Here is a 21,905-nt window from a genome sequence, read left to right as displayed (position 1 = left end):
CGGCCCGTCATCTCTGCAGTGAGATTCTCACTTTCTCACGACAAGTCTTTTCTCCTCGCAGCCTTTCAACTCCAACCAGTCTTTTTGAGCTTGACTTGCGCAATACGACTAATACAATTAATATGGCTGTAACTCCGAACATGAGCTGTCCCAGCGGTGGGCAGTTCTATGCATGTGGCGATGGCAGTAGATTTGTGTGAGTGCAGAAACGCGACACAGAATCTTGGAGTTGTCGATTAACGATAAAATGCAGAGGATGTTGCGCGAGTAATCCATGTGCTGTTGGATGCGCAGCAGGCAACCTCGTAACGACCAGCTTTGATACAGCGCAATATGGAGCTATTCCGGATCAACAATGTAGCACCGGCCAGTTCTTCACATGTAAGTGGTTTTCACCAGATGCGTGGAAGGTATTCGCAACTTGTGCTGACGCCCCATGTCCGATATCAGGCAACTTCACCAGCCCGCCTTTTTGGGGCTGCTGCACATCACCGGCGTGTTCGTCGACCAACGGATGTGCCTCTACTGCGTTAGCTGGGGCTTTCCTTACGACAAATCCAACCTTATCGGAACCTTTTCTGAGTCTGAACGAGACTTGGGAAGCCAGCAGTACAGAAAACACGGACCTGGCCCCGACCAGCGACAACGATGATTCCGGTGGAGGCGGAGGTACGAACACAGGTGCCATAGCTGGAGGCGTGGTAGGCGGTATCGTCGCTCTCGCCGCAATTTTATTCGGCCTTATCTGGATGCTACGTCGACGTAAAAGACGAGCTGCCGCCGCAGCTGTCTCTTCTGCGCCTGCGGAGGACGAGAGCAAGCCAGGAGTACCAGAATTGTCGCATGACGCCAGCACAGCAGTCGCGCTGAAACAACTACCGGGTAGGATTGCGCGTGTGAGAAACTTTCACGAAAACCTGACTGACAATATTGTAGGAAATTGGCAGACATCTCCCTCCATACCTTCGTATCACAACTCACCAGAATTCCAGAACGGCGAGTGGTCACCCAGGCCGCCCAGCTATTTCACTAATGATCCGAGAGCCAAGCCACAGCATATGTCGTATGAACTACCAGGTAGCCAGGCTGGAGTGGAGATGGATGTACGTCGAGAGCAGGATGGCAAACCGCCACCATCGCCAGCAGCTTGATCGAAGACCAGCAGTGGCAAGGCTGGCCGGGGTGCGGTGGTGCCAGGGCAAGTCGAACGGCGAGCTGCAAAGAGCGAAGAATGAAAATAGTGCACTGCCAGCATTGCAAGTATAATGTGTTTGTGCCTCCGCATGGAAGCTGCGCTATGCAAGCAACGGAATCAGAATGCTGTTCAGTCTACGTAGTGGCAAGGACATCACTGTCGCAGTTCCCGTGACTTCGTGGTTCCTGACGCGATGTGCAAGCATATCGAACATGTGGTCCGTGCGCCGATCAATGGTTGCTGGACCAACGACGAAACAACCTAGCGAAGGCGATGGTAGCGATGTCCAGCGCAGAAGGCAGTACCAGACAAGAGCGCAACGACTTCTAACAGCAGCCGACAACGTCAGACACTATTTTCTCTCGAGGGTCCTCGAAGCCGTGACGAGCGTGAGCTGGATAATTGCGGTGGTTGGAGGTGGCTAGCAAAGGTGGTTGGCGGCAGCTCAAGATCCACGCATTCTCCCAGTCGAAGCTGAGCCATTTTCCCTCCCTCCTCACTTTTGCGCGTGACGCCTGCTGAAATTCAATCTCGCGCAGAGTACCATACGTTCGTTACCACCAGAAGACTGCAGAAGTGAGCAGGCGCAAGAACAAGTGAGCGGCACGCACGATAGAAAGTCCGACGCTACTTCTACCCCACCATCGAAAGACCGACGCCCACATTCCAAGCACGACCGACTGGACAACGTTCACGTTCCAGCACGACGACAAGCATTTCCTGAGGCCGCAAAGGCCCTCAGCTGTGCCAGAATGCTGTCGCCGCACCGGCTTGCGGCAGTGTTCCTGCTGGCACCGACCTTCACATTCGCCAATCCCAACCCACACGAGCGAGAGCTTGCCGGCTTCTCATTCAACGAGCTGTTCGCGCGCTGGGACTGTTCAGGAACAGCGTGTGGCACAGATGGCCAGTTCTGCTGTACTGCGGGAACATCATGCACAACGAATGCGGCAAACATCGCTGGGTGCGCTAATCCGCCCGCAACACAAGCAGCAGCTGGAGGTGCAGGAGGCTCATGGCAATACTACACTTCGACGTGGGTTGAGACGGGCTTGGTGACTCGGACGAGCATCTGGAGTTCATATATCGGAGGAGCTGCGGCTACCGGTATCGCTTGCAATTACGCTTTGAACGAATCGCCGTGTGGATCGATCTGCTGTGCCAGCAACCAATACTGCTTTTCGAAAGAACAATCGCAATGTGCCGCGAATGGCGGCGGTGGTAGCTCAGGTGCAGGCGCTGCAACCTATGTCAACCCAGGAGCAACTGCTGGTGCGCCCATTCGACCGACATCTTCTGGACAACTGACTGTAACCGCTACGAGAGGCCCAACGACCACTGTGCCGTTCATGGAACCTGTCGCCACCGGCGCCAATGTCACAGTCACCGGCATGGAAGACGGCGGCGGAGGCGGTCTTTCCGGCGGCGCTATCGCTGGTATCGTCATTGGTGTCCTTGCAGGTCTGGCTCTTTTGGCCCTACTCTGCTTCTGCTGCTGCATCAAGGGTCTGCTCGATGGCTGTCTTGCCTGCTTCGGTCTCGGCGGCCGCAAGAAGAGAAGACGAACGGAAATCGACGAATATGAGCGCTACTCCCACCACTCCGGTGGCGGTGGCGGTAGGACCTGGTACGGCGCCGCTCGCCCTCCTGCACGCGTGGACCGCCGTGACGAGCGAAAGTCAAGCAATGGCAAGAATCTCCTGGGCTTAGGAGCAGGTCTGGCAGCGTTGTGGGCAGTTCTTGGTCTGAAGCGACAACGAGACAACAGGAAAAACAACGAGAAGTACTCGGAGTACTCATATTCGAGCGATTACTACACCAGTGCTAGTGAGTATTCCTGAACTTCCCGAATCATTCATAGAGCTTTCATACTGACATTTACCCCCAGGCAGCGCCAGCTCAGATGACAGAAGAACACGAGGGACGAGATACTCGAGACGATGATGAGCAATGATTTTTCCCCGGATGCATTGGTAATGAAATATCTGTTACGGCGATATGCGAATGAACGCTTCTGAAATCGCCTTCGAGCGAATTTCGGAAGCAAGAGCTGGAAAGTTCCTCCAGTAATGCATTTTATGATCAGGCGTTCGTTGGGATGGGGGCCAAAGATACCAGAAAGGGCCGGCGCATGCATGCATTCACACAGAGATCTGTACATATTGTCGACGTTCGTAGAGAGAAGATCGAAGAAGTGTACATTGAACATCTGAGCGAAGATGAATTTTCGAGAATCAATCTTGACCTTGGGGCTTTCCCGGAGTAGATGCTGTCGTGGATGTGGCGAGAGCTTGTTTGTCGTCATCTTCTTTGGGGGTAAAGTAGACTGCTGCCGTGGGGATGGCTATGCCGAGCAATAGTCGGCTATAGCACAGAAAGTGCATTTCGGTTGAACGTGCTGTTGGCAGTGGTGAAGTGTTTGTTGAAACTGTGACAGGTGTTGGATCGATGGGAGCTGATGGGTTCGTGCCAAGAGTGGAACGTCACAGGCACGAGGTCTCCAGATTAAATCTAGGCTGCGGATCTCGTGGAGGTATTTGGGTTGCAGTCGTGATGAGCAAGGCATGGGAGTGCATCATTGTTCGCAAATCGGTCAAATCAACTTTCGAGACGGAACTTAGCAATTGTCACAGCCAATGATGGCGAACACATATAGCGTGTTACTCGTTTGACACGATCGGGGTTATGACGGAGACTTCACGAGCGGAGGTCCTCATAGTCAATTGTATAGTCCTCCGGCATGAGGGAAACCGTTCGATGCTGATGTTGCGATCTGCCCGTTGCAGGTATATCGCGGCAATTTGCACGGCTTCTGCATTCGTATATTGGGGAGAATGTAGGCTGGTAAGTGATGTTCCGCGTAGTTCGACGGGAGTGAAGAAGCTTCGATTCGATTATCTTGCGGCCATCGGTCGTATTCTGCGATCAAAGGCGAAGCGCTGATGCTGCCACTCGAATTGCATGTCTCGGGGGTATGATCTGGGTTGCTCATAAAGTTTCATTGAATTGGCCTGTCTCTGCAAACTTGACGAGGTTATCATTCAATCAGCATATTGACGGGCCATCCGTAGTTCTAGCCTCGCATAAATGCTCAAAGCACTACCGCAGACAACGCCAATGACCGCTCTCGCCATGAGTTCTCATCTTCCCGCTGGACTGATAACGCATCTAGAAGACCATCTCGTGCGGCCGGTCACCCTTCCTCAAGCTGAAGTTGGTCGAAAGGTAGCCAGCGAGCAGAGGCTCCTTCTTCACGGCGGCCAAAATTGCCTTGTCCACCTTCTTCTGGTCCTCGGCACGGTCGCTGTTCACCTCCTTCTTGGCTGGCTTCTCACCCTGTGCGAAGAAAGCCTCCTGGCTGCCCTTCTTGTCGGCCTTCTTGTCGCGTGCAAAGTAGTTCTCGCCGCCAGCCTTCTCCACAGTCTGGGAGTCAACGCCGTCGAGAGGCACAGTGGTCTTGGTGGCGATCACGTAGCGGGCATTGACGCGGCGGAGAGGAACACCGTTGAGCTTGAATGGGCCAGTAACGAGGAGGACACCCTGTGGGAGGGTCTTCAGGAGGACCACACGCTTGCCTCGGAAGCGGCCAGCGAGGAGGATGAGGACGGTACCAGGCTGGAGCGATGCGCGAGGCTTGTATGGGCGAAGAGCCTTGCGGGTCTGTAATTGACAGTGTCAGTATGTTGCTTCCATGTCCGCACCCCACTCCCATTCTCTATCCGCATGTCCCGTCCTTTCCACCATCCCGGTGCACCATTGATGTCGTACCTTCTTGGCCTGAGCCTCGTCCTCGGCCGGGTAGTATTTGCTGGCCTTCTGGCTGGCGGGTGTGATGGTCCGCTCGCCCTTCTGGAACTTCTTGGTCTGGGGAGCCTCGGACGACATGGTGGCCACTGTGCGCGACAATTAGTCTCGAACCGACGGATGAGGCGAGGTCGAGCGGGTGTGCGGTGTGTGCGTACCAGGAAGGATGGTGCTGTGTGGGTTAGTAGAGGGTGATGTCGCTGCGTCGCCAGCAATGCGATGAAAGCGCACTTCGAGATTTGAGAAGACTTGGCGCGCGTGGATGTCGGCGAAAGGAAACGCCGCGCTGGCAACGCCACCTCGCCCGACCTTCCCGCATGACATACGCGCAGCTGCAGCCAGCTCTGTCCAAAACATCGAACTCCATCACTCATCACACTTCTCCGCCCACAACACCACCCACCATGGCCACCGCCCCGCTCATCACATTCAAGGCCGGTCTGTGCGACTTCAGTGGCCGCACCGTTACTCCCGATGCTCGCCCCGGCTACATCTACCTCTACAGCGAAGAGGAACTGCTGCACTTTTGCTGGCGACCTCGAGCAGCACCCTCCACCGAGCCCGAGGTCGACCTGCTCATGTTTCCTTCCGATGGTCACTTCTTCCCTCTCGTCAAGGAGCAAGGAGCTGAGCAATTGCACTCGCCCACGAACGGCCGCATCTTCGTTCTCAAGTTCAGCAGCAGCAACCAGAAACACTACTTTTGGATGCAGAGCAAGTCACAGTCACGTCAAGGAGAGACCAGCTGGTTCAGCGAGCGTGATCAACGCATCGGCCAGATCGTTGACCAACTCCTGCAGGGCGAGGATGTTGATGTGACTGCTGAAATTGATGAGATCCGCGGCGGCGGCAACTCTGGCACCGATGGAGATGCGGACGCAATGGAAGTTGACCAGGACCGCACATTGGGAAGACAAGAATCGGGAGGTGCTGGACAGGATGCTACTGGTGGTGACCCACGCGAAGAGGGCGAGGCGAGCAGAGAAGGTGGAGCCGATGGCGGTAGAGCGTAAGTTGAGCCCGCTCCAATATCGTACTGAAAGGGCTGCACGGCGCGGCATGGCGGTGCCTGTAAGATGGCATCTGAATTTGGCGGATCTGCATGTACGATTACCACACGAAAGCTATGATGATACGGCCATTGCTTATTTGCTCGCTGCTTGTCCCTTTATATGTGCCGGTACCCCGCTGACTTTGACATCGCTCAGATAGTGCACCGTCATCCTCTTCAGCGCCACAAGATACCAACGCAGTGGTACAGAACTTCCTAAACTCACTAAAAGGTGGAAGCGCACTCGGCTCTCAACAACAGGCTGCCGAGAAGCCATTCACCACATTGCCGGATCTCCTTTCCACATCAACAACCACAGCATACATATCCGAAGCATCGCATCAGCAGATCGACAACCTGTGCTCGTACCTCCCACCTGAGCTCTTTCTTCTAGCTCAAGAATCATCATCATCCACATCAGCGGCAGAAGTCACTCCAGCTACGGCACAGGCAGCACTAGAAACACTCTCGATTGGGCAAAATAAGGAGATATTGAACAAGGTGCTTCGATCTCCCCAGTTACAGCAGAGTCTTGGCTCCTTGACGGTAGCTTTGCGGGATGGTGGCCTACCAATGATCTCAGAAGCACTGGGAATCAAGGTCGAAAACGGCGGAAACATTAAGGGTGGCAGTATGCCGCTGGGTGGGTCCGCTGCTGTGGAAGCCTTCGTCGATGGCGTCAAAAAGACTGCCGAAGAGGAAGCTGGGAAGAAATAAGGGGTCTGCGTCCGTGTTGCTGTTGTCGATTCGATTTCCATTATTGTGAATGGTTCTCAACATTGACTTGGTCCACATTGATCATCCCGCACATCTCGTGGACAGCATGTAGAAGGAATTGCAGAAGCTCGTCACTTTAGCATAGAAGACACATCGTTCTGTGAACGATGCAGAACGTCAAAATGACACAGCGACACAGTCGTCTTTCAATTATTCCAGACATTAAGTTCTTATAGTCAAGTCAGCACATGCTGGCCCCCCTGCTCTTTTTGATGCACAGACTTCTGTGGATGACAGGGTTACCCTTCCGCCAATGATAAGCAGAGCAGTCATTTTATTCCACCTTCTCCTCCTCGCTCTCACTTCTGTCTTGTGCCGCTTGACTAGCGATGGGAAACGTCGGAGCAAAGTTGCTCTTCTCGCGAATCTTTGCGCCTCTGAGGTAGAACCACACTGGCATTGGAACGCAGAGGAAAGCCACGCACCCGAGCAGGGTGGCTGCCCACTGGATACCCATTCCGTTGAACATCTGTGTCGCGAATAGCGGGAACCCTGCGCCTGCCAAACTACGGAGGAACGTATTCGCCGCGACGGCACTTGCGGCAAACATCAAATAAGCGTCTCGTTCACTGTTAGCATTGATCACTCGGAATGACAGGTGTTCTGCGACTCACCGATAAGATAATTCAGGCAGTTCAGGAAGATCGACATGATTCCAAAGCCTGTCAAGAGACCAGAAAGGGTCGGAACGATCCAGTGGATGTCTGCGCGATACCCCGACCATCCAAACTAGGAACAATTTTGTCAGTGTGACCCTACAATGGAAGGGAAATTCTCTTACCCATATGAGCCCTGCGCCGAAGAAGACTCCACCTAGAATGACCGGTGGAAGCCGCCATTCTGGAATTGGCATGTTGTTATTCGCTGCCAGTTTACGGTTGTACCCAGGCTGCAAAAAGAGCATAAAGACGCCTGCTAGTACCTCTCCTGCTATCATTCCAAAGAACGGGAGCCCGCCTACCCCTGGGTTGAATCCGTACACCCCCTGAAAGGAAAGCGGATACATTGTTAAAGCGAGGTATAGAATCCCGTACACGAAAGCCATGTAAATGCTGATGAGCAGGACGATGGGCTCAGTGAAAAGCATTCGCAGTGGCCGAGACAAATTTTTCTCCAGAAGCTCCCGCAGGTCGACTTCGATCTCTTCTTGCTTGGCGTGAATTCCCCAGTTTCGCGTTCTTCTCCTGAGGTCCGCCGCTTTGTTGACCAGGATAATTGGAGGGTAGGTCTCTTCAAGGAAAAGCAGCGACAGACCAAGTCCCAGGAAACCCATGATCGCGGTGATGTATTCGGTAAAGCGCCATCCGAGGTAGCTCTGGACGATAAAGCCTCCGATGAATGGGGCGAGCAGTGGCCCAGAAAAGACGGTCATACTGAAAACAGTGATGGCCAGTCCTCGTTGACGGTTCGAAAACATGTCGGCAAAAACTGCTCCAACGCATGTCAATGGGCAAGCGCCCATGAAACCAGCGAAGAATCTACAGATGAAGATCGTCTGAGCATCCTTCGCAACGGCCACTGCAATATTGAAAATTGAGAAGCCGAATGACGAGATCAACAGAGGCGTCTTCCTTCCGTATAGCTCACTGTACGGGGCCCAAAGCATGGGACCTGAAATCTGTCAGTTGGGGTCCACCATCACTCGCAGGAAATGCCTCTCGGATGACAGAAAAAAGCGAAACATCCTTCACCACCCTTTCGATCTTTTGCGTTTTGACAACCGTCTTGCAGATGTACAAGGACGCGTTGAACGTTTTTTGACGTGCTTCGGGTCCTTTCCCGCTGAAGTTGCATTTATAAAAAGGTGGTGAGGGTGTTCCGCTTTTTCTGTCACCAAAGAGAATGCGTTTCAACTCACCGGTAGCAAAGCCCAGCACGTATAATGACACGCCTAAGATGCCAACTTCGCGGGAGATGTTGAATTCGCTAGCTACGGTTGCCGTCGCTGTGGAGAATATGGAACTGCCAAACGCGGCGACGAGAGTAACATAGCCAAGTGTTACGGCAACCGGCATCTTCTTTTTCAGAGGCCAATTGTGCGCGTGTAAAGGATCGTCCGGGCCATCGAATTCGACAACGTACTCTTCTCGTTCCGGTAAAGGAGGTGGATAGGGCTTCCCAGCTCCACTATCAAAAACTTGTCAGCCTGTGTTGAGATATCTCACTCCCGTTGCTGGTATTGAGCTAATGCCGAAAGTGAAGATCGAGCACTGTTGGTTCACTTACAATGCGGGCAGTGGAGTCTTGCTGTGTCGCGTTGCCGTCCTAGAACGAAGAGAAGCACCGACTGTAGCGCTGTGCTGGCTACGCCCTGTTTGGATTCTGCTCAAAGCAGTTGGATGGCGTTCAAGATCCACAACATCGTCTCGCTGCGTCGGTAATCGTGACATTCCTATTTCCTGTCGTTCGACCGATCGACCAGACGATGAAGAGCCGGAACTGGACGAGCTCGAGACTGTTAATGTTCGCTCTAAGGCTTCGCGTCGTTCGGTCTTCTCCATTGGATTCAGTGTTTCTGACGCGCCTGGCGTTGATCCTGGTAATGTGTTGTATCTCTCCGGGCTGGCCTCCCTTTCCACCTCCTCCATTCGTTGATCTTCGGTATTCATGGCTGTCGCAGGTTGTCTGGGTCTGGGTACTGTCGACTGGATTCTAAAAACAATGATGCGCAGAGGCGCACAGGACGCGAGCACAAAGTGCAGTGAAAGAGGTAAGTAGAACCACAAACAATGACGTTCGACGAGTACAACTTAAGCGCGACTGAAAATGGTTCGCGGCTTTAGTCGGCCGAAGAGAAAGTCCTCAGAAATGCGGCGTCGCGTTGGGGACAGAAAGCACTATGATCCCTTGGGCGAACTTTCCGACGCTCAATGCCGGACAAAGCAGCGCGCCTGCTTAGAAAGAATGGCGGCTCGCCGTCGTGGCCAAAGTGCCAGCGACTAAAATATTTCTGCTATGTCCGGTAGATTGGGCCGTCTGCAATACGTCAGAAAGCCGATGCCGAAGCACAGTGGCGCCGCCGTCGTTCCGATGATGGTGGATTCGGTAGTCTGTGCCTGCCGCCGATGTTTTGCCTGGTGCATCTCGAGGTGTCCAGAAAGCGCGACAGAATGCGACAACACTCCTCTCGACTGGCGAGGCCGAAGCGTGTTTTTGATCCCACAACAAATCCTTCTGCAAAAAGTAACTTCATCTGGAGGCGTTTTGTGAAGAAGGTGATAGGACGATGAATGGCTTCAACGGTGCCGAGCAACCGACATCTACCAATCGATATTCCCATGAAGGATGCACGATATTGCTGTGTCAGCAGCCCACAGACGACGAGCCACACGCTGGAAGTCTACACAATGGCGCCCGTTGGAAGGAGCCAGATGCCGGGTTCGTGAAGGTGGAGAGATGCTTGCGCGTTTCACCTGTCGACTGGCCTAGCCGGTGGTATGTGCTTAATGAGCTGAGCGCCGAATTTTGCTATCGATATACAGTAGTATATGCTACAATGCTAAAACTACAATCTGTTGTTACAGTAAGTCAGGATTCCCACGCTATGCTTTCGTCAAGTCGTCAATATTGTGTTGTGTGATCACAATGCCCCGCCAGTTCACTGCTCTGAGCTGCCAGGTACCAAAATATCCAGATGCTCACCTCCATCCTTGATTGTCACGGTAGCTATATCTCCACTCTTCACAGCGCCTCTGATGATCTTGTCTGCCAGGCTATTTCCAACCTCCTTCGAGATCAGTCTATTCAACGGTCTCGCACCATAGCGTGGATCGTAGCCCTTGTTGCAAAGCCAGTCTCTCACTTCGTCGCTAACTTGTAGTGTGATGCGACGATCGTCCAGTCTTGCTTGTAGCTCCTTGAGTCGAATGTCAACGATATCGCGCAAGGCTTCTTTGGACAGCCGCTTGAAGATGATGAATTCGTCCAGGCGGTTGATGAACTCAGGAGGGTATGAGGCCTGCACCACGTCCATGACTTGCTTCTTCGTCTCGGACGAGATCTCAGAGGCGGCACTATCATCCACCAGTAGTGCCTCTGCGCCAAGATTTGATGTCAAGACAATGATTGTGTTGCGGAAGTCGACCTTGTGGCCCTGTGAATCGGTGAGGAAACCTTCGTCCAGGACCTGGAGCAGTAACGTGGAGATGTCGCGATGAGCCTTTTCAAACTCATCAAACAGAAGCACAGCGTACGGCTTCCGTCGAACAGCTTCCGTTAGCTGCCCTGCATCTTCGTAGCCCACATAACCTGCTGGGGCTCCGATGAGCCTTGAAACGGTGTGCTTCTCCTGATACTCCGACATGTCGAAACGAACGACAGCGTTCGAGGAGGAAAAGAGGAAGTCTGCCATCTTTTTGCAAAGCTCAGTCTTGCCCACACCGGTAGGACCGAGGAACATAAAGGATGCAATCGGCCTGTTATCACCACTGAGCCCCGCTCGTTGCAAGCGCACTGCATTGGCAACTGCGTGTAGAGCCTCGTCCTGGCCGCGGACAGATTGACGAAGGACATCCTCCATCTTCACTAATTTCTGAATCTCGCCGCTCATCAGCTTTGTCACAGGAATGCCGGTCGCCTTGGCCACCACGAGAGCGATGTCGTCTGCGGTCACTGAATCGTGAATGAGTGTATCCTTGACAGCTTTTGACTCGCCACCTTGGTCCTCAGGCAGCTTTTTCTGAAGCTCCGGTATCTTCGCATATCGCAACTCACTCGCTCTTGCGAAGTTACCTTCCCGCTGTGCCTGTTCAAGTTCGATGCGCGCTCGCTCTAGTTCTTCCTTGGTTCGCTTGATCTCTTCGATTTCAGCTCGCTCTGCTTCCCACTTCTCCGTCAGAGCACCGAGTTCGTCTTGCTTCAAAGTAAGAGTCTTCTCCAGCTGTTCTCGCCGTTCTTTGCTAGCGACATCAGTCTCCTTGCGCAGTGATTCCAGTTCGATTTGTATTGTCATAATTTGACGATCGAGTTTCTGTATAGCGTCAGGTTTGCTCTCCTGTTGCAATCGCAGGGCTGAGGCGGCTTCGTCGACAAGATCGATTGCTTTGTCTGGCAAGAATCGATCAGTGATGTAGCGATTGGAGTATGCTGCTGCAGCAACCAATGCGCCGTCTGTGATCCGTACACCATGGTGAACTTCGTAACGATCCTTAATGCCTCGCAGTATAGACACTGTGTCCTGTACAGACGGCTCGCCCACTAGGATTGGTTGGAATCTCCGTGCCAGTGCAACATCCTTCTCGATCTGTCGATACTCGTTCAAGGTCGTCGCACCACAGCACTGAAGCTCGCCACGCGACAAGGCCGGCTTCAGAAGATTGCTGGCATCGATTGAGCCCTCTGCTTTGCCCAGCCCTAGTAAAGTGTGAAGCTCGTCAACGAACAGAACCACTCCACCCTTTGCATCTGACACCTCTTTCAATACAGCCTTCAGTCTTTCCTCGAAGTCTCCACGGAATTTTGCTCCAGCGATTAAGCTTCCCAGATCCAGGCTAATCACCCTCTTGTCTTTGATTGACTCCGGCACATCGCCTTTCACAATTCGTTGCGCAAGTCCCTCAAGAATGGCGGTCTTGCCTGTTCCAGCCGAACCGATTAGAACTGGATTGTTCTTGGTTCGTCTAGACAAAATTTGGATCGTTCGGTGTATTTCTGCGTCTCTTCCAATGACCGGGTCCAGCTTCCCTTCTTTCGCTCTCGCTGTAAGATCAACGCCGTACTGTTCAAGAGCAGGCTTCTCGCTCTCTCCTCCGCCCATGTTCATTCGGTGGGTGCCACCAGGAGGATGCGGCCGCCCACTTGCATAGTTTCGCCATTGTGTCGCTGCACTGGTCGTTGTGCGCGGTGCTGTTCGTTGTAGTATCGATGTAGCTCGAATTGTGTTTCGAGGTAATGGATATCGAACGGAGGCTATTCGCCTTGCTGCAAGTCTCGTTGTTTGAGAAAGCATGGTGCTCGATAGGTGAGAAAAGGAAATGAATAACAAACGCTTGAATATGCTCTACAACTCATGAAGCCATCAGACTGTTATGCTCGAGATGAATACCTTGATGCATTCTGGAAGTGTCGAGGCCATTCTCTTTAGCTCGACGAACCTGTGCCTGACCCGCCGCTAACGATTGGCGTTTATGCCTGAGACGCGGCAGCGCCCGCTCGCGCCCCACACCAGTTGAGGGAGGGTCAAATCAAATATTCTTCTCTTCTTGCGCCGCATCCCGCAGCTCTCAGTCATAGAACAACACACACCCAGAACTCGCCACAAACACCAGCACAATGGGTTTCACCGACTTCGTTTCCGACACTGGCCTGACCCGTACGTTGCTAGTTGGTCGCCGTGTCTTGTTGCCGCGCTAACAAGTCGCCGCAGTCCTTGACAACTGGGTCAAGACTCGCTCATACATTGTCGGGTAAGTCTAGCACAATCACTTCACAGCAGGATATCATGACGAATACAATTTGGTCCGTGTTATTGAGGAGCTTAAGACCCTCCAAATGAAACCACACCAAAGCGCTTGCGCACCTCTGACCCCCCTTTGCGGATTCTCAAGAGACAGTCATTTTCTCGCACAAGGATTTGCGCTGACCGTTCTAAAGCTATGGCCCTTCGCAAGCAGACGTGAAGGTCTTCCAGTCCTTCAGTGAGCAGCCAAAGGTCGAGAAGTACCCTCACGCCTATCGCTGGTACAAGCACATCTCCACATTCGAGCCAGAGTTCTCTACCCTTCCTGGTGACCCAAGCAAGGCCGCCACCGCATACGGTCCAGAGTCCTCCGACCTCACCGTCAACCCCGCGAAGGCCCCAGAGAAGGCTGAGGAGGAAGATGATGATGAAGTCGATCTCTTTGGTTCCGATGACGAGGAGGAGGATGCAGAGGCAGTCCGCATTCGTGAGGAGAGACTTGCTGAGTACAAGAAGAAGAAGGAGGGCAAGACTAAGCCAGCGGCCAAGTCTATCGTCACATTGGACGTCAAGCCATGGGGTATGATGCATTGCTGGAACATACAAGACGCTGTGCTAATTCTTGACAGACGATGAGACCGACATGAAGGCATTGGAGGCTGCTGTTCGTGGCATTGAGCAAGACGGTCTGGTCTGGGGAGGAGGCAAGCTTGTTGCCGTTGGTTTCGGTATCAAGAAGCTCCAGATCAACTGTGTCGTTGAGGATGACAAGGTGTCGATGGAGGAACTCCAGGAGACCATTGAGGGCTTCGAGGACTACGTGCAGTCTTCTGATGTTGCTGGTAAGTGCTGTCCCTCTGAGATATTTTCGGCCTGCCGAAGATTTATCTCAAACATTATCGTAACTCTTGCTAACTACTTTTCAACATCAAGCCATGCAGAAGCTGTAAGATTTGGCAACGAAGTGCAGAGAGCGAAGGAGCTGGTGTAAGCAAGTCGAGAATATGCTGGGTGAATACATGATGTGCCTGGGACACTAGGTAGCCCGCATTTTCAGGCAATGAGCCTGGCACAAAGGGTGGCACGGCCTTGACGCGTGATGAATAGATACCAAAAGAATTCATGATTGCAATGACCATGAAGCATTTGCTCATTGATGTTGACGATAATGTCCGCGATATTCCTCACATGAATTTTTGCCAAGCCATATCACGTGGCAGCGTCCCTCACTTCGAATGAACATCCGTGCCATGGCAATCCCTCTTCCTAACAGCGTGGTCTTCATCACACACGAGTCTGAGCTCAAGCACCTCGGAGGCTTTGTTCATGCTCAGAGACATGTTGTAGAGGTGCGGAGGTGACGCATCACGTGACGCGACTCCCACCTCCACAGCGCACGCTTCTCCAGCTGCTCACTTGCTTGAAGGCCAACTAAAGTCCAAACCGCATGGGAGATTGTCGCGCCAATTCCAGGAGCTACTCTTCGCACTCACGCCCGACAATAGGATACGAGGCTCCGGGAGACACCACTCAACTTCAGCCACCATGGGCGCATCAGCGAACCTCTTCAATCTGGCTGGACTGGTATTCCTTTCACACGCGTGAGTTCCAGATTGCCATGAGCTCTCGTCATGTGCTGGCACTAACTCGAATTGCCGACAGTGTTTACAGCTCGTACGAACACTCGCTTCTGCCATCCTCAGCTCTGCCGACACCATCCAGCTCAATAATACCCTCAATACTCGACCCCAAGATATCAATACCTACCGACATCGTGCTCGAGACCTTATTCTCCGTTCTTCTGCTTTGCGTTGGAGTTGTCCTTGGCAGCCCTGATCTTCAACCCATACAATGGAATGTCTGGGCTGGCAGATTGGAGCGAAGCAAAGAAGCGAGAACAGTGACGGCAGTGGGTGTGGGAGGGGGTAATCCATTCGCGGCACTGGAAGAGCGACCGGGCTTCTTGGACATAAGAAAGACAAGGGACGAGTTCGCCGCACTGAAGAAGCATGGAGCAGTCGGTGGGAAGTCATGACATACGGCGGCGAAAAGCTGAATTGGAATTGTTTCGATATACCATGGGACAGCCAACATATACCACGTTGGCAAGATAGAGAGCACGTGCCCCAAGCACCCACCACGAACATCTGTGGCGAGCGGACTACATATTGTAGGGAGCTGAGCCGCAGCCTTGAAGCATGAACAGATGCGATACCTGCTCCTTCCTCATGCACGCACGTTGTGTGCCGTTGCTTAAGTTGAGATTTTGCACCTGCCTCGATGTCAAACTCCACCTCACCTCTCAACCTCAACTTAACGACGCAACACATCCTGTCAGTACCACCATAGCTGCTCAAACCGAAATGCCAGCACCCAAGCGGCGCCGCAGTGGTGAGCTCGAGGGCAGACCGACGCGCGCCCGCACAACTTCGTCCTACTCCAACATTCGCACTGGCACACTCCAGCGATATGCACCTTCCGCTGGAACGGCGCTCTCACGCGGGAACGTCAATGCGTCGCAGTCTCTTGCTAGATCTCAAAATGCGCCGAGAAGGATTCCTTCGAACATGTCGGAGGCGTCAACCCGCACCTTTCGTGCTGACGACGATGCACGTAGTGCCACGACTACCACCGACCTCCTTCACGACAGGGACGCAGATGTGGACCTGGAATATCTGTGCGAGGTCATTATGGCAGTGCACGTCACTGACCGGGGCGCAGTTGGTTGTACATACTACAATGCACGGCTCCGAAAATTGTGTTTCATGGAAGATGTTCAGGCAGGTGCGACAGACGTGGTAAATTCTCGTAAGTGAATCTCTGGTCGTCCCTGCTTGCCTCCGCTGAGAACGAAACAGTGAAGCTCTTCATCGACCCAACCGTGATCCTTGTCTCTACAAAGTGCAACGAGGAAGTTATCGGTCAGCTAGATCCCGAAGCACGCAACCCACGAGCTTCAGACAACGGTGATCAGACCCGTCTGCCCTATCTCCTTGAGTGCCGACCCAACTCCGAGTTCAGCTATGAATCTGGGAAGACAAAGCTGTTAAATTTGCAAATCGGACACCGCAATGGTCCAAGCGTCACATACGTTGTGCCCGGCGATGTGGTTTCGACTCTGGATCATGGCGACGGCCTTGAGGATGACCAGAATGGACAGCAAGACGCTTTGCTTCGCCTTTCAGGCGTCATCAATATGGAGAGCCACCTCACTGTTGGATGTGCAGGTGCCGTACTCGCCTATCTCCAGCGCAGGAAAGCTACTACCTTCTTGCCGGGAGACAGGGCCGCAGACGCCATGTTTGGTGTAGCAACAGTCGAGATGTTCAGCATGAGCGATTCGATGTTCATCAATGTTGACACTCTGCTGTCGTTACAGATCACGACAACGGAGTTCCACCCTAACATTCAACAACAGGGGCCAGCCAGCAAGAATTGGTCACGGGGCTCCAAAGAAGGTCTTTCGGTGTATGGACTCTTCCATCACCACGCCAGGACTGGCCAAGGTCGTCGAATATTGCGACAAATCTTTCTTCGACCGAGCTTGAATCTCGAGATCATTGATGAGCGCCACAACACCATCAGCGCATTCTTGCGGCCTGAGAACGCCGGTATTATCGACCGTCTGACGAAGTTGTTGAGCGGGGCTAAAGATATGCGCATCTCTACCGTGAACATACGCAAGGGCATAACGAGCGGTGTCAACCAAATCCGCCCAATCGCTACCTCCGTGTGGGCTAGCATACGTCAATTTGCTTTCTCCGCACTGGAACTCACGGATGCGTTTGATGAAGCAGTGGGAATCGAACATCTCTCGATCGTGCGCAAAGTCTACCACAATTTCGACAAGTTACGCCTGGCTGAGGTTGGCGCGCTCATCTCCGACATCGTGGACTTCGACATGTGTCGGGATGCAAAACGGACTGTGGTTCTAAGCGGGATCAGCGATGAGCTGGATGAGGCAAGACGTACATATGAAGCCATCGAAGACATGCTGTCTCAGGTGGCTGCGCATGTTGCTGCTCAAGTTCCGGCAGAGCTGGAGTCCAAAGTCAACGTGATCTTCTTCCCGCAGATCGGTTTCCTGATATCCATCGAGCATGAAGAGGATTCCGTGCCAGTGCCATATCAAGGTCCAGATCCCGATGATGCATGGGAGAAGATGTTCACGTCGGCGACTCACGCGTAAGCCTGTTCATCGAACCGAGAATGTCTTTTCTGCTAACTCCGACACAGCTACTACAAGAACTCCAACACCCACGAGCTAGATGAGAGATATGGTGATATCTGGGGCCGGGTCCTCGATATGGAAATCGAAATCATCCAAGACATGGCACAGCGCGTCCTTGAGCATGAGGGCCTTCTCCACGCCGTCTCTGACATATGCGGTGAAGTCGACAGTCTCCTAGCTCTGGCCCAAGGGGCCGCGGAGCACCACCTGGTCAGACCTCGAATGACGGAACAGAACGTTATCAAGATTGAGGACGGTCGTCACATCCTGCAAGAGCTCACAGTACCCGTGTTCGTGCCGAACAACACCTACTTACTAGGAGGTTGTGGTGACGACGAGGCTGCTGATCCACGAGAGTCTTTGATATCCGCCGACCCACGCATTCGTCGTCCTCTCCCACCCGATGCACCGAGTGTCATGATACTGACAGGACCCAACTATTCCGGCAAAAGCATCTACCTGAAGCAAGTTGCAATCATCGTCTACATGGCTCACATTGGCTGCTTCGTGCCTGCAAGATCTGCTACGATCGGCTTGACCGATGCTGTCTTGACCCGAATATCGACAAGAGAGACCGTCTCGCGAATTCAAAGCGCCTTCATGAACGACCTCCAACAAGCTTCACTGGCGCTCGACATGGCCACACGACGAAGCTTGCTGATTATTGACGAGTTCGGCAAAGGTACAGAGTCCTACGACGGAGCTGGTCTCGCTGCTGGCGTCTTCGAACATCTGCTCAATCGAGGGGCACAGTGTCCGAAAGTGATCGGAGCAACGCATTTCCATGAAATCTTCGAATCTGGTTTCCTCCCACCCAGACCCTCGCTGGGCTTCGGATACATGGAGGTGCAAGTGCAAGACGGTAATTCAGAGTCTCAGCCAGATGACCAGATTACCTACCTGTACAATCTGCGTCCCGGGAGGAATGGTTCCAGTTATGGCACCATGTGCGCTGCCATCAACGGAATCGACCACAAGGTCATCAACCGAGCGGATCAATTGCTCGGTCTTGCTTCACGTGGCGAGGATTTGGTGGAGGCATGCGCGCAGGTGCCGGAGGATGAGCGCAAAGATCTGGATCGAGCAGAGGACATCGCTCGAGAATTTCTCATGCTTGATTCTTTCCAGCGCCCTCGTGCGCTTTTGGATGAGTTGTTGTCGTTGACGCAAGCTGCGACGACGACTGGTGAGACGAACACTGCTGAAATGTGAGCAAAGATGCTGTGAGCGGATGAGAAAGTTGCAAGGCCAATGTGCTGTTCAGAGCGGATAGCTGCCATGCGACACTTCAGATAATTGTTTTCAATGAGAAACCTCGCATGCGAATATCTTTCTGCAAGACCTTTCTCTAGATCCACCGAGGCTTCACCGCTCGCTGAGGTGGCTTCGAACAGGATCGTGCCACCGAATTCTACCAGAAACACGAGTGCCATTGCCATAAGTACTCGTCAAAGAAGTGCTCAATTCGCTCTCTGGTCTCAGGAAGAGGACCGCTGTGTTGCAACCCGCTATCTGTGAGACACGAGTGAGCACGCACGAACCTTATGTTTAACGAACCACCGAGCATCATGTCAGCTTTAACAACCGCCACAGACTGAACATTGGAAAATGGTAATATGAACAAATTTGAACATTTGTCACTTTGTGGATTATCTTCACATCGTCAACTACACACACGCACACATCTCCCTCCCCATAGAAACGCCTCTCGTGTCCTGTTCGTGACCACAGAAATGCGGCTCTCCAGCTCCTACTACTACAAGCGGTGAGCTCAACGAGGATGCTGCAACTACTTATGCAACCTCGCCATACAAAGGTACAGGAGATATAGACATGGCGCGAACGGAGCAGCAAGTACGCTTCTTGCCGTCGTTCTTCTGGACTGGGATTCTCCCATAGTCCCAACCTCCCAGAGATGCGGGAGGTTGCATGTTTCGGAAAGACACGACCGAAGGGCCGCGGCTTAGCATGCTGTTTACATGCTCCGAAGCTGGTGCTAGTGACACTCGGTCATCCAGATCCATCTCGTCATCGTTCATCGATTCCTCGAGCAGGTAGCGGACTTCTTCTTGCAGCTCGGAGCGACGGTGGCCTTGGGAGCGCACTCGCTTCTTGGATTTGTCCGTTGCAGGAGCAGATCCAACCTGAGCAGAGTTCTTCGCGCCACGACTGTGTCGGTGTGGCGCGTGAAGGACCTTCTCGCTGACGGAGAAGTCTGCCATGATCGGGCTCGAGACCATTTCCACATCATCGTCAATGACAATGGGCTTCATCACGGTCCCGGCTTGCTCATCTCTGATGGGTTTTGATGGCAACAGTCCAGCATTTCGGCATGTCGCCTGTCGAGCCAAGCAGGCCCGTGGCGCCAAAGACGAAGCTGTCGAAACTGTTGATACCGAAGAGACCGAAGATGAGCGTGATGACCGAGAGTAATCGGACATGAGAGATTCGGGGCTGGAGCCATATGAGCTCGAGCCCATGCTCATGATCGATGGTCGTCTGGTGGGCCGATGTGCGTGTCGGAACTCGAATTCTGGTGCATCCATCACACATCTGTTGATACTCTTCTGTTGTGCGAGTGCCATTGCAGAAGCCATGGATGACTGACGAGAGCCGCAAGCGCTCGCTGCAGGAGTGCTTGAAGCGGCTGATTGTGGTGTCATAGCCGGAGTAGGCAGAGGTGCCATGCGAGCCAAGGCTGGTGTGGGTGGGATCACATTGGGGCTCGGCTCCAGGAATCGAGGCAGGACAGTCGCTGGTGTGGGTGTAGAGTCTTGAGACGTGGAGGCAATTCGTGGTAGTCTCAGTCCGTCCTTTGACGACACCGGGGTGGGCGTTGCCGGTGACGTGAGGTCAAAGTACGAAGTTCTTTCATGTTCAGCGACCATGATCTCGTCCGGCGTCGGCAGCTTGTCAAGGTCAGCTGTAAGCGAAGGAATGATGCGCTTCCATGTCGAGTTGCCAGAGAGTGCATCCCAGCCCGGCGATGAGGGCGAATTTGGCGAATACTTGAGCACGATCTCCTGCCATTTCTCGAAAGCAGGTTTTGGAATGTGGAGTTTCCAATCGATCTTGCTGAGAAAGTTTCGCTCGTTTGCGTTGATCTCGCTGACCCGGAGCCCAGACATCTTACTCCAGGCTTTGGCGGAATAATTCCGATCCTGCAAGTACTTCGATGCAAGGATCAATGCAGCGAGGAACATGCGGCGACCGCACATCAGCGCACGCTCAGCTGGACAGTCCACGGTCTGCTCCATGGTAAAGTCAGTCTCTGGTACGTGGGGGCGTATCAGGACAAGATAGTAGAGCGCGACCTGGAGAGTCGAATAGCTGGTGCGAGATCTCTTCAGTGTCTCTTCAATATAAGTCCGCAGTGGCAAGACGCCACGTCCACCGGCCTCAGCACGGCATGGGACAACAGACAGGGGCCAGATGACTTCTACCATTTGTGTAGCAGAGTCTTTGCAGAAGCCTTAGCGTGGGTTCAATCATGACCGAGAGTTTGACATAAGCTGCTTACCAACGAGGTTGTCGACAAAGTTGACCTTTCGATCGCGTTGCCTGACAAGTGGTGGAGGCCTGGAGCTCCTGGATGGTGAACATCGCCGTGGATTTGGCTGATGGGTAGGAGGCACCGAGGTGACATCCGCGTACGATGGGCACTGGTCGTTAGACTTGATCAAATCCGCCAGCGCGAGATGACCATCGTTCCGCGGATGATCGTGGTGCTGGAATTGTGAATGTGTTTGACCACACACTCGGTCCCGCTCTCCGGACTCCTCCTGACTACTGCGGAAGTCGTCGGATATGGAGGTAGCGATAGAGCTGGAAGCAGAGACAGCGTCGGAGAAGACAGAGCTCTGAGATGAGGCCGAAGATGTTATCGACGGCTCGTATGGTCCATAATGGCCCGCTTCAGGTCCATGCCCATTCGAGCTACTGAAGTCGACTTCCGTGCTCATTATGGGTCGAATAAGGAAAATGTGTCCAATGTTATGCTATCCGTAATTTTCAAGAAACCGTTACGCCTCCCAATGCTAGTTGTCGACGCGCGCTGACATGTAATGGATGCAGGCGTATCGAAGTGGTGAGCTGATTCCTAGCGTACGCTGCACGGAATCGATCTCAGATCAGCGGTCCAGTCGACCAGCTCAGGTTGTCCAGTAGGTTCAATCGTTCCTCGTAAGTATGGGTGTGAAGCGCAATGTATGATAAAAGATACAGTGCGCGAGTGTCGTGGTGGCGGTGGTGCCTAGCACTTTGAGCCCTGGACAGTGGAATCGATGATAAACTTGGACGTGACTGAGCTGGTGACTGGACGCTTCTCGGTAATCAGGTAATAAATCATTTCGTCTCTCGTGTGGTTCAGTATGAGTGATGGGATTCGCGGCGGCTAAGCCAGCTTCGCTCCGGTGCCGTCGAGGCTGGGTTGAAGCGTTGTGCTTAGTCG

General features: G+C 53.2%; 10 protein-coding genes across 10 annotated transcripts; 6 read left to right on the top strand and 4 right to left on the bottom strand.

Annotated features, from left to right (window-relative positions):
• Nucleotides 1-122: 122 nt before the first annotated feature.
• Nucleotides 123-1,151, top strand: RHO25_001040 (uncharacterized protein; the record flags this gene model as incomplete). The annotated part of the gene is made up of 4 exons (XM_023593650.2): nt 123-196; nt 254-381; nt 451-882; nt 937-1,151. 4 exons carry the CDS (start codon nt 123-125, stop codon nt 1,149-1,151), a joined length of 849 nt encoding a protein of 282 aa, XP_023458567.1.
• Nucleotides 1,152-1,947: 796 nt separating this feature from the next.
• On the top strand, nt 1,948-3,139 carry RHO25_001039 (uncharacterized protein; the record flags this gene model as incomplete). Its single annotated transcript, XM_023593649.2, has 2 exons — nt 1,948-3,022; nt 3,084-3,139. The coding sequence occupies 2 exons, from the start codon at nt 1,948-1,950 to the stop codon at nt 3,137-3,139; spliced, it is 1,131 nt and encodes a 376-aa protein (XP_023458566.1).
• Nucleotides 3,140-4,363: 1,224 nt separating this feature from the next.
• RHO25_001038 (60S ribosomal protein eL6) lies at nt 4,364-5,080 on the bottom strand (the record flags this gene model as incomplete). Its single annotated transcript, XM_023593648.2, has 2 exons — nt 4,364-4,855; nt 4,964-5,080. The coding sequence occupies 2 exons, from the start codon at nt 5,078-5,080 to the stop codon at nt 4,364-4,366; spliced, it is 609 nt and encodes a 202-aa protein (XP_023458783.1).
• A 323-nt stretch (nt 5,081-5,403) lies between these two features.
• RHO25_001037 (uncharacterized protein) lies at nt 5,404-6,767 on the top strand (the record flags this gene model as incomplete). The annotated part of the gene is made up of 2 exons (XM_023593647.2): nt 5,404-6,008; nt 6,212-6,767. 2 exons carry the CDS (start codon nt 5,404-5,406, stop codon nt 6,765-6,767), a joined length of 1,161 nt encoding a protein of 386 aa, XP_023458782.1.
• A 334-nt stretch (nt 6,768-7,101) lies between these two features.
• On the bottom strand, nt 7,102-9,436 carry RHO25_001036 (uncharacterized protein; the record flags this gene model as incomplete). The annotated part of the gene is made up of 5 exons (XM_023593646.2): nt 7,102-7,388; nt 7,442-7,556; nt 7,609-8,438; nt 8,686-8,954; nt 9,054-9,436. The coding sequence occupies 5 exons, from the start codon at nt 9,434-9,436 to the stop codon at nt 7,102-7,104; spliced, it is 1,884 nt and encodes a 627-aa protein (XP_023458785.1).
• A 989-nt stretch (nt 9,437-10,425) lies between these two features.
• HSP78 (chaperone ATPase hsp78) lies at nt 10,426-12,588 on the bottom strand (the record flags this gene model as incomplete). Its single annotated transcript, XM_023593645.2, has 1 exon — nt 10,426-12,588. The coding sequence occupies one exon, from the start codon at nt 12,586-12,588 to the stop codon at nt 10,426-10,428; it is 2,163 nt and encodes a 720-aa protein (XP_023458784.2).
• Nucleotides 12,589-13,097: 509 nt separating this feature from the next.
• Nucleotides 13,098-14,174, top strand: RHO25_001034 (uncharacterized protein; the record flags this gene model as incomplete). Its single annotated transcript, XM_023593644.2, has 5 exons — nt 13,098-13,137; nt 13,192-13,231; nt 13,419-13,804; nt 13,854-14,066; nt 14,158-14,174. The coding sequence occupies 5 exons, from the start codon at nt 13,098-13,100 to the stop codon at nt 14,172-14,174; spliced, it is 696 nt and encodes a 231-aa protein (XP_023458573.1).
• A 595-nt stretch (nt 14,175-14,769) lies between these two features.
• Nucleotides 14,770-15,259, top strand: RHO25_001033 (uncharacterized protein; the record flags this gene model as incomplete). Its single annotated transcript, XM_023593643.2, has 2 exons — nt 14,770-14,825; nt 14,887-15,259. 2 exons carry the CDS (start codon nt 14,770-14,772, stop codon nt 15,257-15,259), a joined length of 429 nt encoding a protein of 142 aa, XP_023458572.1.
• A 328-nt stretch (nt 15,260-15,587) lies between these two features.
• RHO25_001032 (uncharacterized protein) lies at nt 15,588-18,667 on the top strand (the record flags this gene model as incomplete). Its single annotated transcript, XM_023593642.1, has 3 exons — nt 15,588-16,032; nt 16,083-17,409; nt 17,461-18,667. The coding sequence occupies 3 exons, from the start codon at nt 15,588-15,590 to the stop codon at nt 18,665-18,667; spliced, it is 2,979 nt and encodes a 992-aa protein (XP_023458789.1).
• Nucleotides 18,668-19,248: 581 nt separating this feature from the next.
• On the bottom strand, nt 19,249-21,417 carry RHO25_001031 (uncharacterized protein; the record flags this gene model as incomplete). The annotated part of the gene is made up of 2 exons (XM_023593641.2): nt 19,249-20,915; nt 20,976-21,417. 2 exons carry the CDS (start codon nt 21,415-21,417, stop codon nt 19,249-19,251), a joined length of 2,109 nt encoding a protein of 702 aa, XP_023458788.1.
• Between the last annotated feature and the right edge of the window lie 488 nt (nt 21,418-21,905).

The sequence above is a fragment of the Cercospora beticola genome, chromosome 1 (assembly GCF_033473495.1).
Source record: "Cercospora beticola chromosome 1, complete sequence".
Taxonomy (NCBI): domain Eukaryota; kingdom Fungi; phylum Ascomycota; class Dothideomycetes; order Mycosphaerellales; family Mycosphaerellaceae; genus Cercospora; species Cercospora beticola.
The sequence above is the reverse complement of the archived record's forward strand: the minus strand, read 5'-3'. Positions and strand labels throughout refer to the sequence as shown.